The sequence below is a fragment of the Taudactylus pleione genome, unplaced genomic scaffold (assembly GCF_031769625.1).
Source record: "Taudactylus pleione unplaced genomic scaffold, aTauple2 ptg000217l, whole genome shotgun sequence".
Lineage (NCBI taxonomy): Eukaryota > Metazoa > Chordata > Amphibia > Anura > Myobatrachidae > Taudactylus > Taudactylus pleione.
The window spans coordinates 3,614,506-3,635,299 of record NW_028284619.1 but is presented as its reverse complement, the minus strand read 5'-3'; the positions used below and the strand labels follow the sequence as shown (position 1 = coordinate 3,635,299).

Below are 20,794 nucleotides of genomic sequence, written 5' to 3'. Positions count from 1 at the left end.
GCATTTCATTACTGAAATATATAGGCTATGATACATTTATTATTATTATCATAGCCTTCTGCTATGATTTAATTGTATTTTTATGCCCCAATATAACGCCCGAGGAACATTCTAAGCAATGTATAAACGTTATTCACACTTACATGTTATGACATATAACATAATACCAATAATATCAATACACAATAAGACCAACTACTGTTAGTAAAATAAATAAATATGCATTTCATGATTGAACTGGAGTATAAATATAGGACACACTGCTGACTACATTACAGTAAAGACTAAAGTTTCAACTACTAATAAAAATTGACATTTCCCCCATCATTATTCAACTGACACCAAAATTCACTGGTTGGAAAAATGATTTACAGTTCACAGTCATATACAGATGCAGATGCAGATATATCAGTGCAACCATGGAGAAGTCATTTAGATTAATGTCTTGTTAGAGCAGCCTCGCAGTAGCTGTAATGTAACATTAAAACCAAAAGGCAGCAGTTGAAAGGAGGAGAGGTCTCTATGCAAACTTCAGATTTAAGAAAAGTAATTGTACTTCTAGTGAACACATTACAGCTGAAAAAATAAATCTTACCAGTGATTTACACACTGGATTACACATCACATACCTGTTTATCTGCCATTGTCTAGTCCACTATCCATGACACACAGCGAATAAAGTATAATACTGAACCTTGATATTTTACATGCTGAGCCCAAGGTCCATATGTACATATAGAAGAGATATCCAAGGTTTGAACACCCCTCCCAAATCATAGGATAAACAAAACTATGTCTATTAATAAACTCATAGGGGATAATATATTTTTTTCCACTTTATGATGTCAAAACTTATCAGATCATAGTTCACGATTTCCATTTCCATGTCCACAAACTGTCCAACGACTCTCCCCAGTTCTGTAGAGTCATTTTTTTTTTTCCCATTAATAAATTTTTATTGAGAATAAAATAGAAAAAATGGGGTACAGAAAAAGGAGAAAGGGGCATAGGGGGTTAAAGAAAACACAATAACAATGAAAATTATAAGGTATGAACAGGACATCCATAAATATCTAACAATTATTACAATACAAAATATAGCAAATAGATAGCCTAAACATCTGAATTTCCAGAGGGTGGTTCATTTAGATTGCAAAGGGAAGACGGGTCCAGAGGGCTAATTCTCACAGAGGGGGCACCTCTACCATCAGCCGTAGAGTAATTGGCATCCCTAGTCTCCATTTCGAAATGAAATTGAGTTTTTGTAACAACTTTGGCAAATGGGGGGGAAGGGGACTTCCAATGTTGGGTTATTGTAGCCCTAGCAGATATTAAAATATGACCAAGAACATAATGAGCAGGTTTGGGAATAGTGAGAGGGTACCAATGTAAAAGGGCTAGAGAGGGATCTAGAGGCAATGTGAGACCTAAAACTTCCTGTATAAGGGAAAATACTTCTGTCCAAAAAGGGCGTAAAGAGGGGCAGTTCCAAAAAATATGAAAAATCGTACCTTCAGAGTGGCATAAACGCCAGCAAAATTTAGAAACCGTTGGCCATATCCCATGTAGTTTAGTAGGTGTCAAATATAGTCTGTTTAGGAGTTTAATATGCATTTCAGCGTGATTAGTGCATTTAGATAGGGAAAAAGAGGCTAAATGGATAGATTCCCATTGGTTAAGGGTAAAGGAACATTGACGATCAGCCTCCCATCAAAGCTGAACAGAAGATTTGGTCGTCTGGTCAGCAGGGGACAACAGTAAGTACCAAAAGGAGATGGCTCCACGGGAAGAGGATCTAGATAGTCTATTTAGAATTTGGTCTGGTTGTGACTGGAGCATGGAGGAGCCGGTATTAAATTGAGCTATCCAGTGATGGAGTTGAAGATTATAAAACCAAGCTGATGGGCCCAATTCAAATTTAGCACATAAATCAGAAAACGGTAAAATAGAGGACGGGGAAAGAAAATCTGCTAGGGACTGAATACCTAATTGCATCCAGTAAAACGTGGAGATTGGGAAACACTAGAGTAATTTTTACGTGCTAGCTAGAACAATAATGAATATTAATTTCCAGGACGAATATTCCCCTGCGTGTGTGTCAGAAACTTATCAAGTAAAGTTCAATGAGCACGCTAAAAATGTCATTACTCAAAATAAAAAATGTATTTGTTACCTATAATAAAGAGACCCGGTCATTAAAAAACAAAATGGTGTAAACTAAAAGTTGCGTGACGCAGCGAATGTTCCAGTTTTGCTGTAAAATAATTTTATATGCTACTTTTCAATAATTCTGGGACGGAAATGCAATCTGTCTGTCTGTGCATACTACTCCAGTATTCCTGTCCCGGCATCCCACGGCCCCCTGTATCTCCAACTGATACGTTGCCTGGTTATCCCTGTACTAGAGTCTGGTGAGAAAAATAAGAAATATGAAGGGGAAGGTGTTACTAAAGGCTGGTGCTGGTGGGAACATGTTACTACGGGATGGGTAAGAGGGTGTATAGTGTAATTGTGTAGCTTTAGGGTAGGGGAAAGGAGGGAGGGGTGTAGGGAGAATGTTACCTACAGAGGGGAGGTGGGCTAAATATGTTACAGTGGAATGGATTGGCTAGCTTATTTTGTGCCAGGACCACACCAACTACATGTAACTAGATGTGGATTCTACCACAGAGTAAGTTTTATTGGACAAAACGTGCTCATTACCTGCATTTACCAAGTCTCTGAGCTCCGCACCAGTCTAATGGAGCATAGGCACGGTCAGATTTTTCTTCAGATCTGAACAATAACGATTTAAAAAATTGTTCAATCGTTCATATTTGAAGGAAAATCTGACATATCTGACATGTCTGAACGATGAACGATGCGCGTTCCCGATGGTCAGATAACGATATCTGACATCTGATGTGTTTGCAGTCAGATTTGGACGATTCCATTCATTTTAATGCAGTCAGAAATCGTTCATAGTTCAAATCGTTGGTCAAATCGTTCATCAAATCATTCAGATCGTTCATCTGACAAATCTGACCGTGTGTATGCTCCATAACTGCTCAATGTCTGGAACGCTGAAGCAGAGGCGGCAGCAGGTGCACCACAAATCGCAGACGTAAAAGGTGTTCATTAAAAAAAAAAAAAAAAGCCACAGTTACATCCCTGCAATATCGTCCCAGTAACATATGCGCTGGGTTTACTCCAGCATACATCACATACACGTTTTTGCTAGCAAAATAAGCATTCGCTATTAGGCACCAATAACATGTAAAATACCTCTGTAGTGCGGCAGGTACATCTCTCCTCTCCATGCACGACTTTTTTTTTCTAAAACACACACACACGCGCATAATGGAGGCCCAAGCAATCTAAAAATCTAAACTGCATTCGCAATCAGCCAATCAAGTGGTTCATCATCATCAGGCAACTGCCCCTGCTCTCAACCACCCATAGTTAATACAGCTTTCTCAGATATATACAGTATGTCTGTACTGCGGGAACATGTCCTCAGCCTACGTTAGAAATCGCCCCTTCTCGTCTCTGTCGCTCCACACCAGCCGCAAACAAGCATAAGGGTCATAATTAGAGATATGCTGTTCGATTTTCCTGAAATCTGAACACAACTGAACTTTGGGGTACAGAATCAAATGGATTCCCGGCTCGGATCACTTTTGGGGTTTCTGAGTAGAACCAAGTGCCAGCACAGGTCTGCTGTAATTTCGGAACTGAGATTGAAAAACCCAAAACCCGAGATTGGGTTTTTCAATCAGATCCAAATGACATGGTTTTAGCTGTTTTTATCAATTTTAATTAAATACAAAACCAAAACCGAATCCGAACATTAACACTTGATTTGCCCAAACCATAACATTTGTGGGTGATTTTACCATAACACGAGGGTCCGCTCACATCTCTAGTCATAATCACACAATTTTCCATAGGAGTATGTGTGCTTTCCTTTTCTGACCATACGCAGAGCAATTACACAAAAGATACGCAACACACACACACACACACACACTTCTATCCCTACGCTGACTTGCACAGTGTTGAGAGGTAAGTCGTAACTGTATTTTCTAAGTGTAAATGCTACATACCTTAAATTTTTAGGCAAGTTTTTATTTTGGCACCAACCTTTCATATAACCTCAACCTCCTAATGTGGACCATGTACCAGAAAACATTGTGCCCCCTAGAGATTTATTGGTTTATAAAGACAGGTGATAATAATAATATTATTATTATGATTATTATTAATATTGGCTGATGCTCACAACTCCTGGCTTGGACCAATCAGATTCTACTTATTTATCTAGCACCTTCTAGAAGATAGTAGCTAGAATCTGATTGGTGGCTGTGGGCAACAGCTCTACTTCTAAAAACCCGCACTTTAGTAAATACACCCCTTAGAGTCCATGGTACAGAACAGCATTATATATCGTAGAAAAAGCACCTACCTGGCAATTATATACATATTTTATATAAAACATGGCAAGTTATCTGTCATAAGTCATTTAATTGAAGTCAAGTTTTTAAATTCTCAGCACACACATTAAAGATGAGTAAATGAAATATTCTAATTAGCATGTCTTCCTTGAGCACGCAAGAATTATCTACTTAAACCCTAATCTGTTTAAATATGACCTTCCCTTGAAGTCTGCCTCAGCTGAAGACTGAAATCAGAGTGTATTACTGAAGGCAAATGATATTCTTAAACTACACACACGAGATTTGATGCCAGGCATTTCCCATTCAATCTGCTCAGGACCCAATTATCCTTCACACAGTGATTCTGCAAATCAGCAGTATAGAGCGGTTCTATCATTCCCACCTAAACCCCAAGGATTATTCTCAAACCTCAAGTGAGGATTTATCAAATTAAAAACAGACAGGAACTTCTATAAGGACCTTTTATTACTATGACAGTACTAGCACCCCGCACTAGCCAAATGTCCCACTTCCAGCCGGGCAGTCTTGATTTGAGAAGATTGTCCCACCGTCCTGACTGCTGAGAGCGTTGGGAGGTATGTCCCACTCACTGTGGTGAGCAGATACTGTGCACACTAGTTAGTGGTGGCTTTTCATTTAGGAGAGGGCCATGTCCCAACATACCATGGTCACACCCTGTTCTGATGGGGAGCACGGCGGGCCATGGGCCAATCAGATTTAGGGCGGTGAAGCTTGGCGATGAAGAGCTAACCTCTGTGCCCCGTGCATCTGAAAATAAAAACATTGCTGACAGACTATCATCGATGGCGGAGGACCATCGGATCTCTGCCATCAATGGCAAATCCATCAACAGCAATCAATCAACGATGACTATCTCTAGGTGCGATGCCATGGAGTGACTGGCACACATCCTGTCCAGATTGGACAACGTCAAAGAGTGTGATGTATCCTTCCTCAGAGGGACTTCACACTGAAGTCATGCACAAAAGGGGAAAGAGCAAGTTTGGAGAATTCGTTACTGGGGTCACCAGGGATTTAATACTAAATTCTGAGGTGTACAGGTGTTTTACCATAACCATAACATAACTATACGAAAGTATTACCTTTCAATTTACTTGAACTCAGGGCCTGATTCAGACCCGGACGCTATTTGCGGATGCTAATTCTTAAAAAGGGGACGGATATTTAAATTGAGCGCTCGCTCTTTGCGGTGTGTTGACGCCTCTATGCCTGAGCGAATGTCCGAAAAATGCGCTCGCTGTTTTGTAAAGACGCCCCTTTGCCGTTCGCATCACACGTCATCTCCATTATTTATTAAATTAATCAGTAACATCGAAAGGCATCTGAACTGCTCGCAGTGCTTGTGGTAGAATTTACTTCCCGCTATCACTGCGAGCAGTTCAGGCTAAAAGACAACCAAGTGACGTGGTCGATGACGCTCCTTTACTAATTATGCACTCCCATTAAACGCCGTTTTGACCGTTTGGCACGCCTGCGTTTGGATCTCCACTCTCCCGTTTTCAAGCACCTTCCCCTGTTACCACCCACAAACGGTACATTCTGTCAATCAAATTAGCAGCCCCTCGTTGTTTTATGAGCGCACGATTTCCGACCGCAATGACTGGTTTGCGCATTAACATTGCGAACCATACGCATGCGCAGTTGTGCGAACATCGCTCAGAGTGAACGAGCGGCCGCTTACGAGAGGCTCTGAATCGGGCCCTCAGTGCAGAACTAGAGAGTGGTGGGCCCAGGTGCAAGAATACGCTTTGGGTCCCCCCATTCCTGGCACCCCGCACCCCAATTTCCCCTCCTCACATCATGTCACTGGTCAGTGTCGGACTGGGTCACGAAGGGCCCAGAGGGGGAATGCAGTGGTAGGGGCCCATGCCTAGAAGCTTGGCTAACCATTACAGAGTTCATGGTCTAGGCCCCTTGATAAATATATAACATAAATATTGCTAGTGCATGTTAAAGTGCCAGAATAATAACAGCAATACACTGTAGAATATACACCATAGTCCTGTGCATTATAATGTCAGATATGTATAATTCAAGGGCACAGTCTGGATCCTGATCACTAGAGGAGGGGGGTAGGCAGTGGGGCACACTGGGGGTTTCCGTCCCTGTCACATGCAGCCCCGTCTTCACTAACACATCACTCTTCTCCTGATATACTCTGTGCTGCTGTAAACTCTGCAGGGCGACATCAGTAACATAAATAAATCAAATGATTTATGGTAAATGTAATAGGCAAAAATGATTTATGGTAAATGTAATAGGCAAAACCAGTGCTTGTGGCTTCCAATCAGAAAATCTGTGGACAAACAAAAGTGAAACCATAACTGACACTAAAGAATAAGCACAGTTTACTTAATATTTCAATAAGAAAATTTTGGCCTAAGTGTGCTATGAAAAATATTCTGAAACTCTAAGGTGCAGTGACCAGACAGTATCTATATCATGCAGCAATGGTCACTGGTCACTGCTGCTGCAGCGGCATACTAAATAAAGCACATATAGTATGCAAAAAAAACCCAGTTCTCTTAAACTTTTTTTTTTTTGCCTGCCTAGTCCTGCTTGCTGCGCAGGAAAATGGCTACCTCTGCTCCTCCAGCTCCTTCCACCCACAGTAGGCGCCACGGTGATGGTCAAGCGATCGTGACGTGACCATGTCACATCCCCGGCGCCCAAGAACATCAGCCAGTGCAGCCGCACTATGGTTGGTATGAATGGAAAGAAGCCGGGAGGGGAGGGCCGGAATTTAAGCAGGAGAGGGGAGGGGTCGAGAGAGTGGCCCCTCCCCAGGGCCTCCTCCCCCTCTGGCTGGGCCGTTCAAGGTAACAAGACTCCGACTGCAGTGCTAAGGCTTGGGGAGGAGCTGGCCCATTCACGTCACTCAGGCTCAGCCCCACCCCACCCCCCCCAGCACTTCAACACAGTTTGGAACTTTGGAGCAGTAAGTCTGTGGCCGGGACTAGGCAATAGCAGGCCCAGCGATAGGGGGGAACTAAGGGTACACCCGTACCGGGCCCCCGAAGTCCAGACGGGCACAAAGCGGGGCCACGGAGGGCAGCAGCAGCAGAACGCCGCACACTCAGGACGGGCCGGGAGGCAGCAACTATCATGCAGTGTATGATGAGACACTGAGCCGCTGGGGGGTCATGACTTGGAAGTTCCCCTCCTTCTTTCTGGTGGAGTGGGCGGCGGAAATGCCAGACTCAGGGCAGCGGGTGTGCAGCGTCGTGGCCCTGCGTGAGCTGCTGGCGGTGTCAGTGCAGGCTGCAGAGCTCGGCGGCGTGGAGATGAAGACCATGTGGGAGAGCAACAAGCTGAACGAGAACCTGAAGGGGAAGACCAGGGAGGGAGCGGATGTCAAGATGACTCGAGGGGATCTGCTCTCCAACAAGAAGATGGCCAATCTCCTCAAGAACACCTTCCCCGGGGTCCAAGTGAGTGTACATACATGTAATATGTCCATGCAGTGTGTGTAGATACAATCAATCTATAGCTGTGCACTGAGGGCCCGATTCAGACCCTGTCCCAAACGCTGAGAGCTCGCAACCGGGTCAATGTTTGGCCACTGGGCATGCGCACGACGGCGCCGGCTCTGTCGCGCGCATGCGCGAGACCCGGCTAGCGACAGCTGCTCCGTCGCTCCAGGTCTCGCACCAAAGGGGGCGAGCTGTCGATGGTGATTGACAGGTCGCCCCATTTGGTAGGCGTGGCCGGGGGGGTGACTTCACAAACGGAGGCGTTCCCAAGCGAATGCCTGCCTTTTGTGGGCGGCCCCACTGACATCATCGGTGATGTCAGTGGGACAGCTTCTCATCACAAGCCCGATGGTCATGATGGTCTTGACCATTGTGACCAGGCCCGCTGAGAGCCGGGGCGGGCCCGGGTAATAGGGGGCATGGCCTAATCGCGGGAGGCGTGGCCACACCCCCTTCCCGAAAAGAAAAAAAAGATTTTTTTATTTTAAAACAAAGAAGAGTCCTGGGATCCATCCGGAAAGGAGATCACCGCTCTGGGAGATTAATCACGGGCATCCACTGATCCAAGTAACGGCTTTCTTTGCAAAAACTGATCACTTGGTTGATGGCGGGATCCTGGGGAGGGGGGCGCTCTGGGCCCCCTCAGCCCTGCCCAAAGCCAGGGGGGCACGATCAGTGTGATCGCTCCCCCCCCCACAGGCATAGGAGACTGCTGTGGCTGCTGCTCAGCAGCCACGAGCAGCCTCCACTGCAGCTCAGCACACGCGACCACCGCAGGGATATATGTGACATGAATATACACACACAGCATAGACATATTACATGTATGTCCACACTCAGGGCCTGATTCAGAGAGGGACGCTCTGAAAGAGCGCTCACTCTGAATCACGGCATTTTTTTTTATTTTTTGTGCGGCCACCCACAGCTATAGCGAGCGGCCAGGTTGATGGTCGCACCCAAAGTGACTGAGAATATGCAAAACGAGCGCTCAGTCGCAAAGCACATCGTAAGCGCGGAAACAACCACAACAATGAAAGCACACCTCCTATCTCTACGGCCTAATTCAGAGTCGGTCGCAGGCGGCAACCTACGTCAGCACGATTAACACCTGTTACATTGTTAATTGCCTACAAACATCGGTTGAGGCAGTAACCATCGCCAGCACTCGCAATGCTTAAGGTAGACCCTGGGCTACCCTTAAGGTGCCCACACACATACCGATCTGCACACGATCCCACGATGTGTGCGATTTCCCCTGAACTCTCCCCCGGCAGCTCCCCGGCACCTCCTACACACTATTTGGAGTAAAAAGCATAAGATCTATCGTGCTTCTTAACTTTTTTTTTTTTTCCCCCCAGTGCATTTTGTCCCAGATTGTCAGCTCTGCCCTACTGCACGGCAGATCTGACGATGCGATGTGCGACCAGCGGGGACTCGCATCGTGATCGTGAGTTAGGACTCACGATTTCCTCACGATTTGGCCATATTTTACACGATCTGTCGTCACGATTCGTCGGAATCGGCCACATCGTGTAAAATATCGCTATGTGTGTGGGCACCTTTAGCTCTGCGAGCAGTAGCGTCGTTATTGCAATGAGATGACGTGTGTGATGACTCGCTCAGTAATATATGCACGCCCTTAAAACGCCCTTTTTAAGGTCAACCACGCCTGCGTGCGCACCACCACACCCCCATTCACAAGCACCTTCGCCTGTAACCACTCACAAACGGTACGAAATGGCAATCACAGCTACGACCTCGTAGTGACTAGCGAGCAAGAAGATTGCGGTTGGGAAGACAAGCTTGGGCACGCGCACTGCCAGGTACATGCATGCGCAGTTGAAAAAACATCACTCACTACGTCCAATCGCTCCGTGCGACCGCCTCTGAATGAGGTCCAGAGTTCCAAAGGTCGGGAGCAGCACGGGTAAAATCTTGGAGGTGGGAGTTGGAGGAAGTGATCAGTTGGCATGAGAGGCGGCATGCATTAGTTGAGCAAAGGGGCGGCCAGGAGAGTGGAGGGAGATGAGGTCAGAGATGTAAATGGGAGAGGAATGGGTGAGGGCTTTGTAAGCAAGTGTGAGAACCTTGAATTGGGTTCTAAAAGGGAAGGGGAGCCAGATGTAGAGCATTTGGAGAGGAAGATGAGTCGAGCAGCAGCATTGGGGACAGACTGGAGAGGAGAGGTGGGAGTTGGGGAGGCCAGATAGGAGAAGGTTACAGTAGTCCAATCCTACACAGTGGACTGCGGTGGTGAGAGGCTGGGTATTGCGTAAGGGGCAGAGGAAGGGGTAGGGGATGAGGAAGGTCTAGGGGGTTTGGGGCTGAGGAAAATGAAGGAGGTTGGAGGCTGAGGAAGGTGAAGAGGGATGGGGAAGGTGATGGGGCTCTGGGGAAGGTGATGAGGGGCTTTTGGGCTGAAGATAGTGATGACAGGATGAATTTGAGGAAGGTGATGAGGGGCTGAGGACTGAGAATGGCTTGCTGCAGACACCATCCCTCCTACCCCTAATGCATCCACAGCTTATGCGCATGCGCAATGGCTAACAATCGCTCGATCTGCTTACGCAGTTGCATTAGCAATCATTACTGAATCAGGCCCTGAAACCGGTGGGTACTGCGTCAACTCAAACATATTTTTCATCCAATGTTTTTGCTCCTCAACTGTGGTGGCTTTGTAGCACTTTGCATGCTGAGCTCAAACTGTTATGCTGCACTGACAGGGATGGATAATACTCTTGTACTGTAAGAACCAAATGGATACTTACAGGGAATCGGTATGTAATACAGCATTGATAGAAAGGGCTTTGCTTCAAGAAGAATCATTTTTGGCTTAAAAATTCTTTCATTATGTATCATATAAAATAAGCATGTTTCTTCCCTCCCTCTCCCAGGTTACCTTCACTTAACTCTCAGTGCTATTTTATATGGTTGTGTGTCTTTCCCATAACTTCAGTCTTTCTATATGTTCTTATTGTTCAATATGTATATACAGTCAGGTGTATAAATATTGGGACATTGACAGAATTTTCATATTTTGGTCTCTATTCACCACCACAATGGCTTTGAAATTAAACAAACAAGATGTGCTTTAACTGCAGACTTTCAGATTTAATTTGAGGGTAATTACATCCAAATCAGGTGAACGGTGTAGGAATTACAACGGTTTCTATATGTGCCTCCCACTTTTTAAGGGACCAAAAGTAATGGGACAAAGTAAATAAATCTAAATCTAACTTTCACTTTTTAATACTTTGTTGCAAATCCTTTGCAGGCAATTACAGCCTGAAGTCTGGAATGCATAGACATCACCAGACGCTGGGTTTCATCCCTGGTGATGCTCTGCCGGGCCTCTATTGCAAATGTCTTCAGTTCCTGCTTGTTCTTGGGGCATTTTCCCTTCAGTTTTGTCTTCATCAAGTGAAATGCATGCTCAATCGGATTCAGGTCAGGGGATTGACTTGGCCATTGCATAACATTCCACTTTTTAGCCTTAAAAAAACTCTTTGATTGCTTTTGCAGTATGCTTCGGGTCATTGTCCATCTGCACTGTGAAGCGCCGTCCAATGAGTTCTGAAGCATTTGACTGAATAGAGCATATAATATTGCCCGAAACACTTCAGAATTCATTCTGCTGCTTTTGTCAGCAGTCACATCACCAATAAATAAAAGGGAACCAGTTCCATTGGCAGCCATACATGCCCACGCCATGACACCATCACCACCATGCTTCACTGATGAGGTGGTATGTTTTGGACCATGAGCAGTTCCTTTCCTTCTCCATACTATTCTCTTCCCATCACTCTGGTACAAGTTGATCTTTGTCTCATCTGTCCATAGGATGTTGTTCCAGAACTGTAATGGCTTTTTTAGATGTTGTTTGGCAAACTCTAATCTGGTCTTCCTGTTTTTGAGGCTCACCAATGGTTTACATCTTGTGGGGAACCCTTTATATTCATTCTTGTGAAGTCTTCTCTTGATTGTTGACTTTGACACATATACACCTACCTCCTGGAGACTGTTCTTGATTTGGCCAACTGGGGTTTTTCTTCACCAGGGAAATAATTCTTCTGTCATCCACCACAGTTGTTTTCCTTGGTCTTCCGGGTCTTTTGGTGTTGCTGAGCTCTCCGATACGTTCTTTCTTTTTAAGAATGTTCCAAACAGTTGATTTGGCCACACCTAATGTTTTTGCTATCTCTCTGATGGGCTTGTTTTGATTTTTCAGCCTAATGATGGCTTGCTTCACTGATAGTGACAGCTCTTTGGATCTCATATTGAGAATCGACAGCAACTGATTCCAAATGCAAATGTCACACCTAGAATCAACTCCAGACCTTTACCTGCTTAATTGATAATGAAATAATGAGGGAATAGCCCACACCTGTCCATGAAATAGCTTTTGAGTTGATAGTCCCATTACTTGTGGCCCCTTAAAAAGTGGGAGGCACATATAGAAACCGTTGTAATTCCTACACCGTTCACCTGATTTGGATGTAATTACCCTCAAATGAAATCTGAAAGTCTGCAGTTAAAGCACATCTTGTTTGATCCATTGTTTGATCCATTTCTAAGCCTTTGTGGTGGTGAATAGAGGCCAAAATATGAAAATTCTGTCACTGTCCCAATATTTATGCACCTGACTGTAAATAAAGAAAAGCATGTTTATCGCTTCCATGCACCGGCTACCACTAATGTGTTGTTCTGCAAAGTTTTTGTTGTGAAATGCTTCACTACACTACACTGCATAACACAAAATGCTGCAGAACATGACACATGCCAACTGCACGGCAGCTGTCCAATGGGACTGCACTACACGTGCCAGCTACTTCCATCTCTGGGCCTAGCCGCTGAGTTCTACTAACGGCCATCTTGCTGCCCACCCTAAGGCACCTAACCCCGCTGACTGAAACATCTCACACAAATCACAGCTGTCCAATGTGACTGCACTACACGTGCCAGCTACATCCATCTCTGGGCCTAGCCGCTGAGTTCTACTAACGGCCATCTTGCTGCCCACCCTAAGGCACCTAACCCCGGCTGACCGAAACATCTCACACAAATCACAGCTGCTGGCGTGGATGCATTAGAAAGCTCATACTGCACATGCCAGCCCCAAATCAGAAGGTGCCTTACATCTGTCAAATCTCTGGCTCTCCTCTAGCTGTTCTACAGCTGTTGAAAAACAAAACAAATGTTCATTAATAACTATGGCTCAGCTGTATTATATAAGCCGTACATGGAGCGTGACAGCTGAGTGGCCACATTAAAAACATAGAACGGATTGTCAGTTTCGTTTCTATGTCAGACAGTATTACATGGTGCATTTTGTAACCAATGTTTCTTTGTTGTCACAGGAAGGAAGCTTATCATGACACAAATACACATTTGCAGTGACCAATTATTACCAATGCGCAAAACAATTTTGAAATATTTTACAAATTTAATGGTGCATACACACGGTCAGATTTTCTGTCAGATCTGAACGATAACGATTTTAAAAATCGTTCATATCTGAAAGAAAATCTGACGTGAGCCTGCAACGATGAACGATACGCGTTCCCGCTTGTCAGATAACGATATGTGTTTGCAGCCAGATTTCGACGATTCCATTCATTTTAATACAGTCAAACGTTCAAATCATTGGTAAAATCGTTCAATCGTTCATCTGGCAGATCTGACCGTGTGTTTGCACCATAACATTTTTATCTTTTTAAGTGAAGCAAATGGTCTGCAGAGCCGTACATAGACGGTAAACATTTATTAAGCAATGCACAAGCAAGACAAAATAACATAACTACACTATAGGAAATTATACAATGACAAATCAACAAATATACAGAGTATAAACTGAAAATAGAAATGCAGATCCATCTATTGGCAAGACATTGAGCCTCAGTGATAAGCAGCACCAGTGTGAGGCGGGCCAGAGCATGGGCACGAGAAACAGTGAGACATGGGTGCAGTGGTAGGAAGAGTTCTGCTCGTGAGGGATTACATCCTATCGGGAAGAGTCATTCCGAAAGAATCTCATACAGGTTGAGTCTCCCATATCCAAAATGCTTGGGACCAGGGGTATTTTGGATAATGGAATATTCCGTATTTTGGAATAATTGCATACCATAATGAAATATCTTGGGAGTAGGACCCAAATATACACACAGAATGCATTTATGTGTTATATACACCTTATACACACAGCCTGCGGGTCATTTTATACAATGATTTCAATAATTTTGTGGCTCAAACAAAGTCTGTGTAGAGAAATGAAATTAAATTTATGTTTCATATACACCTTATACACACAGCCTGAAGGTAATTTTATACACTAGTTTAAATAATTTGTGACTTAGACAAAGTCTGTGTACATTGAACCATCAAAAATCAAAGGTTTCATTATCTGGGACATGCCAAAAATATTCCATATTTCGGAATATTTGGATATGGGAGACTCAACCTGTATAGCAATTTTTAAATAGTTGCATCTCTGTGTCCTAGATGACTCCCCTTGGCTGTGACACTCTTCCCTTGTCATACCTGGCTGAGATGAAAGTGGACGGACAGTATACAAAAATCGCAGCACACCAAAGATATGTATTGAGGTTAATAGGCAGACAGTGCACCTAATAATTACCCTGGTGTCTTGGAACGTCAGAATTGCTCCTCAAAGTAGACGCAAATGTGTGTGTTTTTTATTTACATTTCTCACTTATATTATATGTGCTGGCTTACCTGTCCCCAATTGTGCTTGATTCAGTGGTTATTTGTGGAAAAATGAGAGTTCCTTGCAGTGTAAAATTACTTATTATTCACTGCTCCTGTTGTTTTACTATAGTTGAATAAATGGGTGTGTTTTTCACAGTTTCCACCAAACAGGTACAATCATCAATAGTATCTTCCAAATCATCACTGCCAACTTCTACAATTACACCAGGGACTGGGCTGGCACAGCTCAGACCCCTTGAGGAGGCTGCATTTTGATACTTTTCAACAGCCATATTAGTCTTAATTTGAGACTACACGCCCAGATTACGCCTTATTGTACTTTGTGTGAGACCACATGCCCACTATAGTCACACTGATGTCCACTTTCTATGCCCATACCAGCCCCAGTCTCTGCACTCAAAAATCCCTGAAATTGTGTTTAAGACTGACTCTGAATAAAGCCGTGACCGTGGCGTATCTAAAATAGGCGAAGGGTTTTTGGCCCACACAGCACATCCAGCACCCAGGGGCAGTTTAAGAGAGGAGGGTGCACATATGCAGAATCCATCCGGGCCCCCTCTTCTCTGGCACTGCACTTGCGCACGTCTCCAGGAACATGGTGTAGCAGACTATGTTGCCAGAGACTTCTCTATTGCGTATGGGCAAATCACTGGGAAAATGGTAGGTGGGCCGGCGATTTCAGTCTGCAGCACCGTGACTCGGTACTCGGGACCAGTCTGCAGCCGAAACAGGACTCGGTAGAGGGAAGTATAATTATATAGGGGTGCAGGGTGTGCACGGCACAGCGACCTGATGCTAACAAAGTGTACCCTAATAGAAGCTATGTCCTTCCATAGAATCACGGACACTTAGCCATATTTTAGGCCTGTGAAAGAGAAGGGTAGTCTATTGGAGTTAGTCAGAGGATAGGTGCAGCTCTATAGATCGCCAATACTGGTTCATAAGAGTAATTAGCAAGAAGTACTAAGCGACCCATCATAAAATAAGTAGTGTTCTGTTTGTGGCCAATTTACTCAGGTATGCTGTAACCTCTAGCAATTAAGAATACTGCACCTGTCATTCTTCTAGCAGGGTGTGGTATAATAGAAAGACAATGTTTAGATCGACAGTCAATAGGTCTACACCAGATGGTCGGCATGGTCAAAAGGTCGACTGACAAATGGCCGACAGTGCAGAAGGACGTGTTTAAATGGTTGACAAGTACAAACGGTCAACATGTTTTTTTTGTAATGTAACCCTAAGCCTAGCTCTTAACCCTTACCCTACCCATGATGGCTAACCGTAACCCACCCGCAAGTGTCTAAACCTAACCCTAACCGTCCCATCTGGCAGCCTAAAACTAACCTTCCCCCAAGTGCCTGACCCTCACCTTAAAAAAAACAACCCTATCGATCTTCTGCATTGTCAACCATTTGTCAGTCGACATATGATGACGGTCGATCTAAACATTATCAAACTTCCATCCAGATACCCTTCTAGTGTACCTTGCAGAATTAAAACAAACATCTGTGCCATTGCTACAGGTCACATTTGTGCACATGGAACAACTGTATAAAATAAGCCCCTTAGAGTTATGTATTTAGGAATGGGCAGAATGATCGAGTACATACATCAATGATGGGCAACAGGAGGCCCACCAACCCATTCTGTGTGCCTTCCAACCGGTTTCTGCTTGGTGTATTGGCCCTCTTAGTAAGTAAATTAGTAGGGGTACTAGGGGTTGTTTAGGGAAAAGTAGAATGACTGAGAGGCATTTTTTGGTTTTGGGTGAGTGGGCATTGTGAGAGGTCCGAGGTGTGTTTTGGGGTGAGTGGGGGGTTTAAGTTGCATGCATATTCTAAGGACAGGTAGTGTCTCTTTCTTTGATTAAATATGTCTAAATTGATTTTTAAGATGAAAGGTAACTTTTTGAGGTTAGATTGTAGCAGAGGCGGCCCATCACTGTCATATATGAGCTTGATGCACAGACAATTTTTCAAAAATTGCGCAGCCATATACACTGTACATACTGTAAATGGTAAACAAACTGCCACCTCCAGTGGAGAAGTGCTGCTCTTAAACATGAACTCTGTATACCGAAATCATTTCTCTATCCTTCATTCTCTTCAATAAGCAGCCAGGACATGTGCCCTTGATAATGATGGCTGCACCCACTGCTTTATTCTACGTAGGTAGCTTAGAGGGGGGGGGGGGGCAGTTCTGTAGTGAATCCACAATGTTGCACTTCTCAGGCTTGATATTTTGAACCCTGCTGTTCATATAATAAATCTTTCTACAAGTTAATGTATACAAGTGAGTGCTGGTCTCTGCTTTGTCTGGATGGATGGGGTAAGTGTCATTTATGGACCCTGTACCTTATATTGGATTTGAACGAGTGCTGCCTCTCCTTTACTATTTGTGTGATATAAAGAGATATATATATATATTTATTCCTGTTGTGGGGACAAGACACTGGGGTTACCTGAGTCACCGGTTGTGCCAGTAGCAGAACTCTAGAACATGCTGTTGGTGAATTTGTGTTTTTGGTTATGTTGCTACGCTGGCACACCTGTATAATAACCACAGCTTGTGCCACTAAGACAGATGGACCACAGGAGACAACATCTGAAAATCTACCGAGGACAGATTTCTCTAAGAGAGCTATATTATAGTTTGGTGTAGTACTATAAAAAAATAAAAAAAAGTATAAAAATTAAAATAAATCACTATAGGTATCTTTCAGCCATTCACTGCCATAAGAGGGTACTTTGCAAACCAGATACAAGTCACCTCCAAATATTCTGACCTTTGTCTTTTCCAATCAGGGTCAGAAGTTGAACAGAGTAAAGCTGGGTACACACTGACAGATATATTGGCCGATCAATTGGTCGGCCAATATATCTGGTGCCCGTTGGCCAGTGTGTACCAGAAATATGTCTGTGAACGACGGTGTTCACAGACATATCGTGTCGGCTGTGATGGATATCTTCAGACGTATCTGTACATGGGCAAGTGTGTACAGGCGGTCTGCGACCTCCCGTACACACGCAGCGGCAGCCGCAGGGAGGTGGCGGATCCGCCCCCTGACCAGCGGGACCCGCAGATGCCTGGAAGATGATGGTCGTTCAGTGTATATGAACGACCATCATCTACAGATATATCTACTAGGTGTGTACCCACCTTAAAGCTAGCTACACACCTGAGGGACAATCCACAATTTTTTTTCTGACAACTGAAACGATCCAGAGAAAATCCAATTTCCTGTATACATACCACATAATTATCATTCCTGTATAACAAATACATTTCTTGAAGTTATGTTATTACAGTATATGCGGTTTATCAGACGATGCCTGTACACACTGCATTTGCTGCACAACCTTGGCTTGTCGGGACTGACTAACGTCATGCAGCAATCCTAACGTCGGCAGCCAATCAACCGGTTTTGTGAACGACCGTCAGGTGCTGTGTACACACTATGCAATAATCTGACCGACCAGCCGAGAATTGGTTTATCGGCCTGATTATTGCACAGCGTGTACCTAGCATTATACACTTGTTGATGTGTGTATAGCTTAATCCATTCATCTCCAATAGAAAGACACCACCTCGTCCGCTACTCCTTATTGATTGAAATTGTTTCCTATAGTATGAGATATAATTAGTGTCCGTGAATTTGAATGTTCACTCTAAGAACTACAATTAATATTTTTTGTAATTGTTTCTTTTGCATTTCCCTGCTCACTTTAGCACATTTTAATTACTGTCAACATGTTTTTGCCTGTAATTAACTGTCTGGAATCTACAGTTATAATCTGTGCTCGTTATATCTGGAAGAATAGAATAGCTGTTTGTGCACAAAATATAATTACACTCTATAGTACAGTCTCAATGTAACAGTATAGTTCCAGCTGCAAAATAATTCCCCAAATATGACCACACACAGATGCAGTCTGGAATTGACCCTCCTATATAAAGGCAATTTTAAAATAATTGGAACACATTATTTGTATAATTGATTTTGTACCCAGTTTGAAGGGATTTACACAGTGAACTGCCAATTGATTAAATAAAAAATATTAATATTTTGTCATATAATTAGGTACCCACTTTAATGAAGACATACTATGCAATGTCTGATTTGTATTGCTGCACTGTAATTAATGTCTCCTTCCCTGCAAGTACTCAAGTCCTCATGGAATTTTGAATCTCGACTGATACACTTTTTTATTATATTTTAGATCGATTATATTCTAAATAATTGACACCCTAAAACAGGAATTTGGGAATCGTTGGGTTAATTTAAATAAACAGCTACAAGTAATGCATTTGTTTTACAAAGTCAGAACCCTTGTCAGTTTTATGTAAGGAAAATCTGATCTTTTAAACATCCTGAGATATAAAAATAAATCAAAACACACAAAAACCTAACTTACATCTTAGCGTCTGCTTTCAATAGCCTAGACTGCAGGCTCTAAGTAAAAACAATATACTCTTTATATTACTAGAGAGGAATGTGTCAGCTAGATCCTATACAAAGTCAGATGTCCCGCAGATTGCTATCATCACTGAGGAAGAAACTCGTCTAAGGGATGGTTGGCGGGGAAGTAAGGCGCAAGAAAACCCATATCCTAATAAATTAAAGGATTAAAATTTTTGCATCAGAGGTTCTCATTAGTAATCCAGCACGGAACCATTGTTTTGAATCCTAGTCAGGGATTTCCCTGGTGCAGACATCAAATTAAAACACACTGACCGAACAGCTGTGTTAAAGCACATTTTCCCTGGGAATACAACCCCTGTTGCAGATTTCCAGTATCAGTCAGCAACAGAGATGGAATAACATAGGTTAAATAGTGAAGCGCAAATCCGGTTTTCCTAAAGTGGCTTATAAACATATTGGATTAAAAAGAAAAAATAAATAAATAAAGAATAATAGAAAAGTTTTTCAAACTTACCATCTGCCCCTGGCTGAATATTGGGTCTGTTCCCAGTCATCCTGCTCATAGTCCCCTGCCTTCCTCCAGAGGGATTAAATGTCTGGACTCTAATGCTTTACTGGATCCTTTCTGGAAGCAAGGAAGCAATGCCTTAGATGTAGGAAGTTTCTATCAGTAGTAACAACACCATGACTACACCATTGCAATGGATGAGGCTCCTGCTGCTGAGAGCAGTCTCTGATGCTGTGTATATCCCAGCAGGAGCAGCTTCTCAGTGAGAGAGGAACTCACCAGCCCACTCTCCCACAGCCCAATCACAAGTGCAGGGGAGGATTGTGGGAGACACTCTGGGCTGTCATCATGGTACAGCAGAGTTTGTCTTTGCCTTAAGAAATAGAAGCATTGAGCATGAAAGATGTCTTAATAAATATATAATACAAATTTTTTTTTTTTTTTTTTTTTACTGTTAAAGATAATATGCAGCCGGCAACAGACTGCTCAGTTTTCAGGACTGTTCTTTATTTTAATATGAATGTTTTTTTGTTGTTGACACATCAGGAATAATTTTACAGTGTACCTGTTACAGTACCTTACCTGCACAGTGGATGGATCAGTTCAGCCAACATCGAGGAGGATGTATAAGTGTGTATAGATGGGGGTTGTAATGTAATGTAAAACCTGATATATTATTTAGTGGGGTTTTTTACGGAAAATCAAAAGTCTTAAATGAGGTACAGTAAGATGCAAATGTTGCACATCAGGTGACCGTTTACGAAAGCCTCCTACACATTGCCGCATCTATAATGGGTGCACGCCACACACTCCGCACCCACATAATTAGACTTACCTCTCCGGAGCCCCAAGTCGGTGCTGCAACTGCAGCAGCAGAAATCACAGGGAAAATGTTGCAGCAGCCATTTTACCAGAGATTTGCATATGCACAGCAGAGAAGTCACCTAGAACAGGGTGTAGGCACCATGTTCCCGGAGACCTGCGCATAGGCAGTAGACTCACAATGCCAGAGTCTACTGCACTATCAAAGAGGAGGGGGCCCATTCGAAGTCGGCATACGGGGCCCCCTCCTCTCTTAAACAGCCCCTGTTTATCTCTTACAGCAGCTCCCCCACGTCTCAGGCTTTACCATATCCGATCTCGCTGCAGCTGCATCTTTAAGCTAATGCTGTGACCGATTCTGTTCATACCGGGGTTGGAAAGAAAC

General features: G+C 43.6%; 1 protein-coding gene across 1 annotated transcript in view; it reads right to left on the bottom strand.

Moving 5' to 3' along the window:
• Positions 1-19,867, bottom strand: part of FGD3 (FYVE, RhoGEF and PH domain containing 3) — a 258,633-nt gene extending 238,766 nt beyond the window's left edge. The window contains exon 1 of the mRNA XM_088478691.1: positions 19,594-19,867. Coding sequence (XP_088334817.1) covers positions 19,594-19,642 — 49 coding nt within the window. The 5' untranslated portion in view covers positions 19,643-19,867. The remainder of the gene's footprint in view (positions 1-19,593) is intronic.
• Between the last annotated feature and the right edge of the window lie 927 nt (positions 19,868-20,794).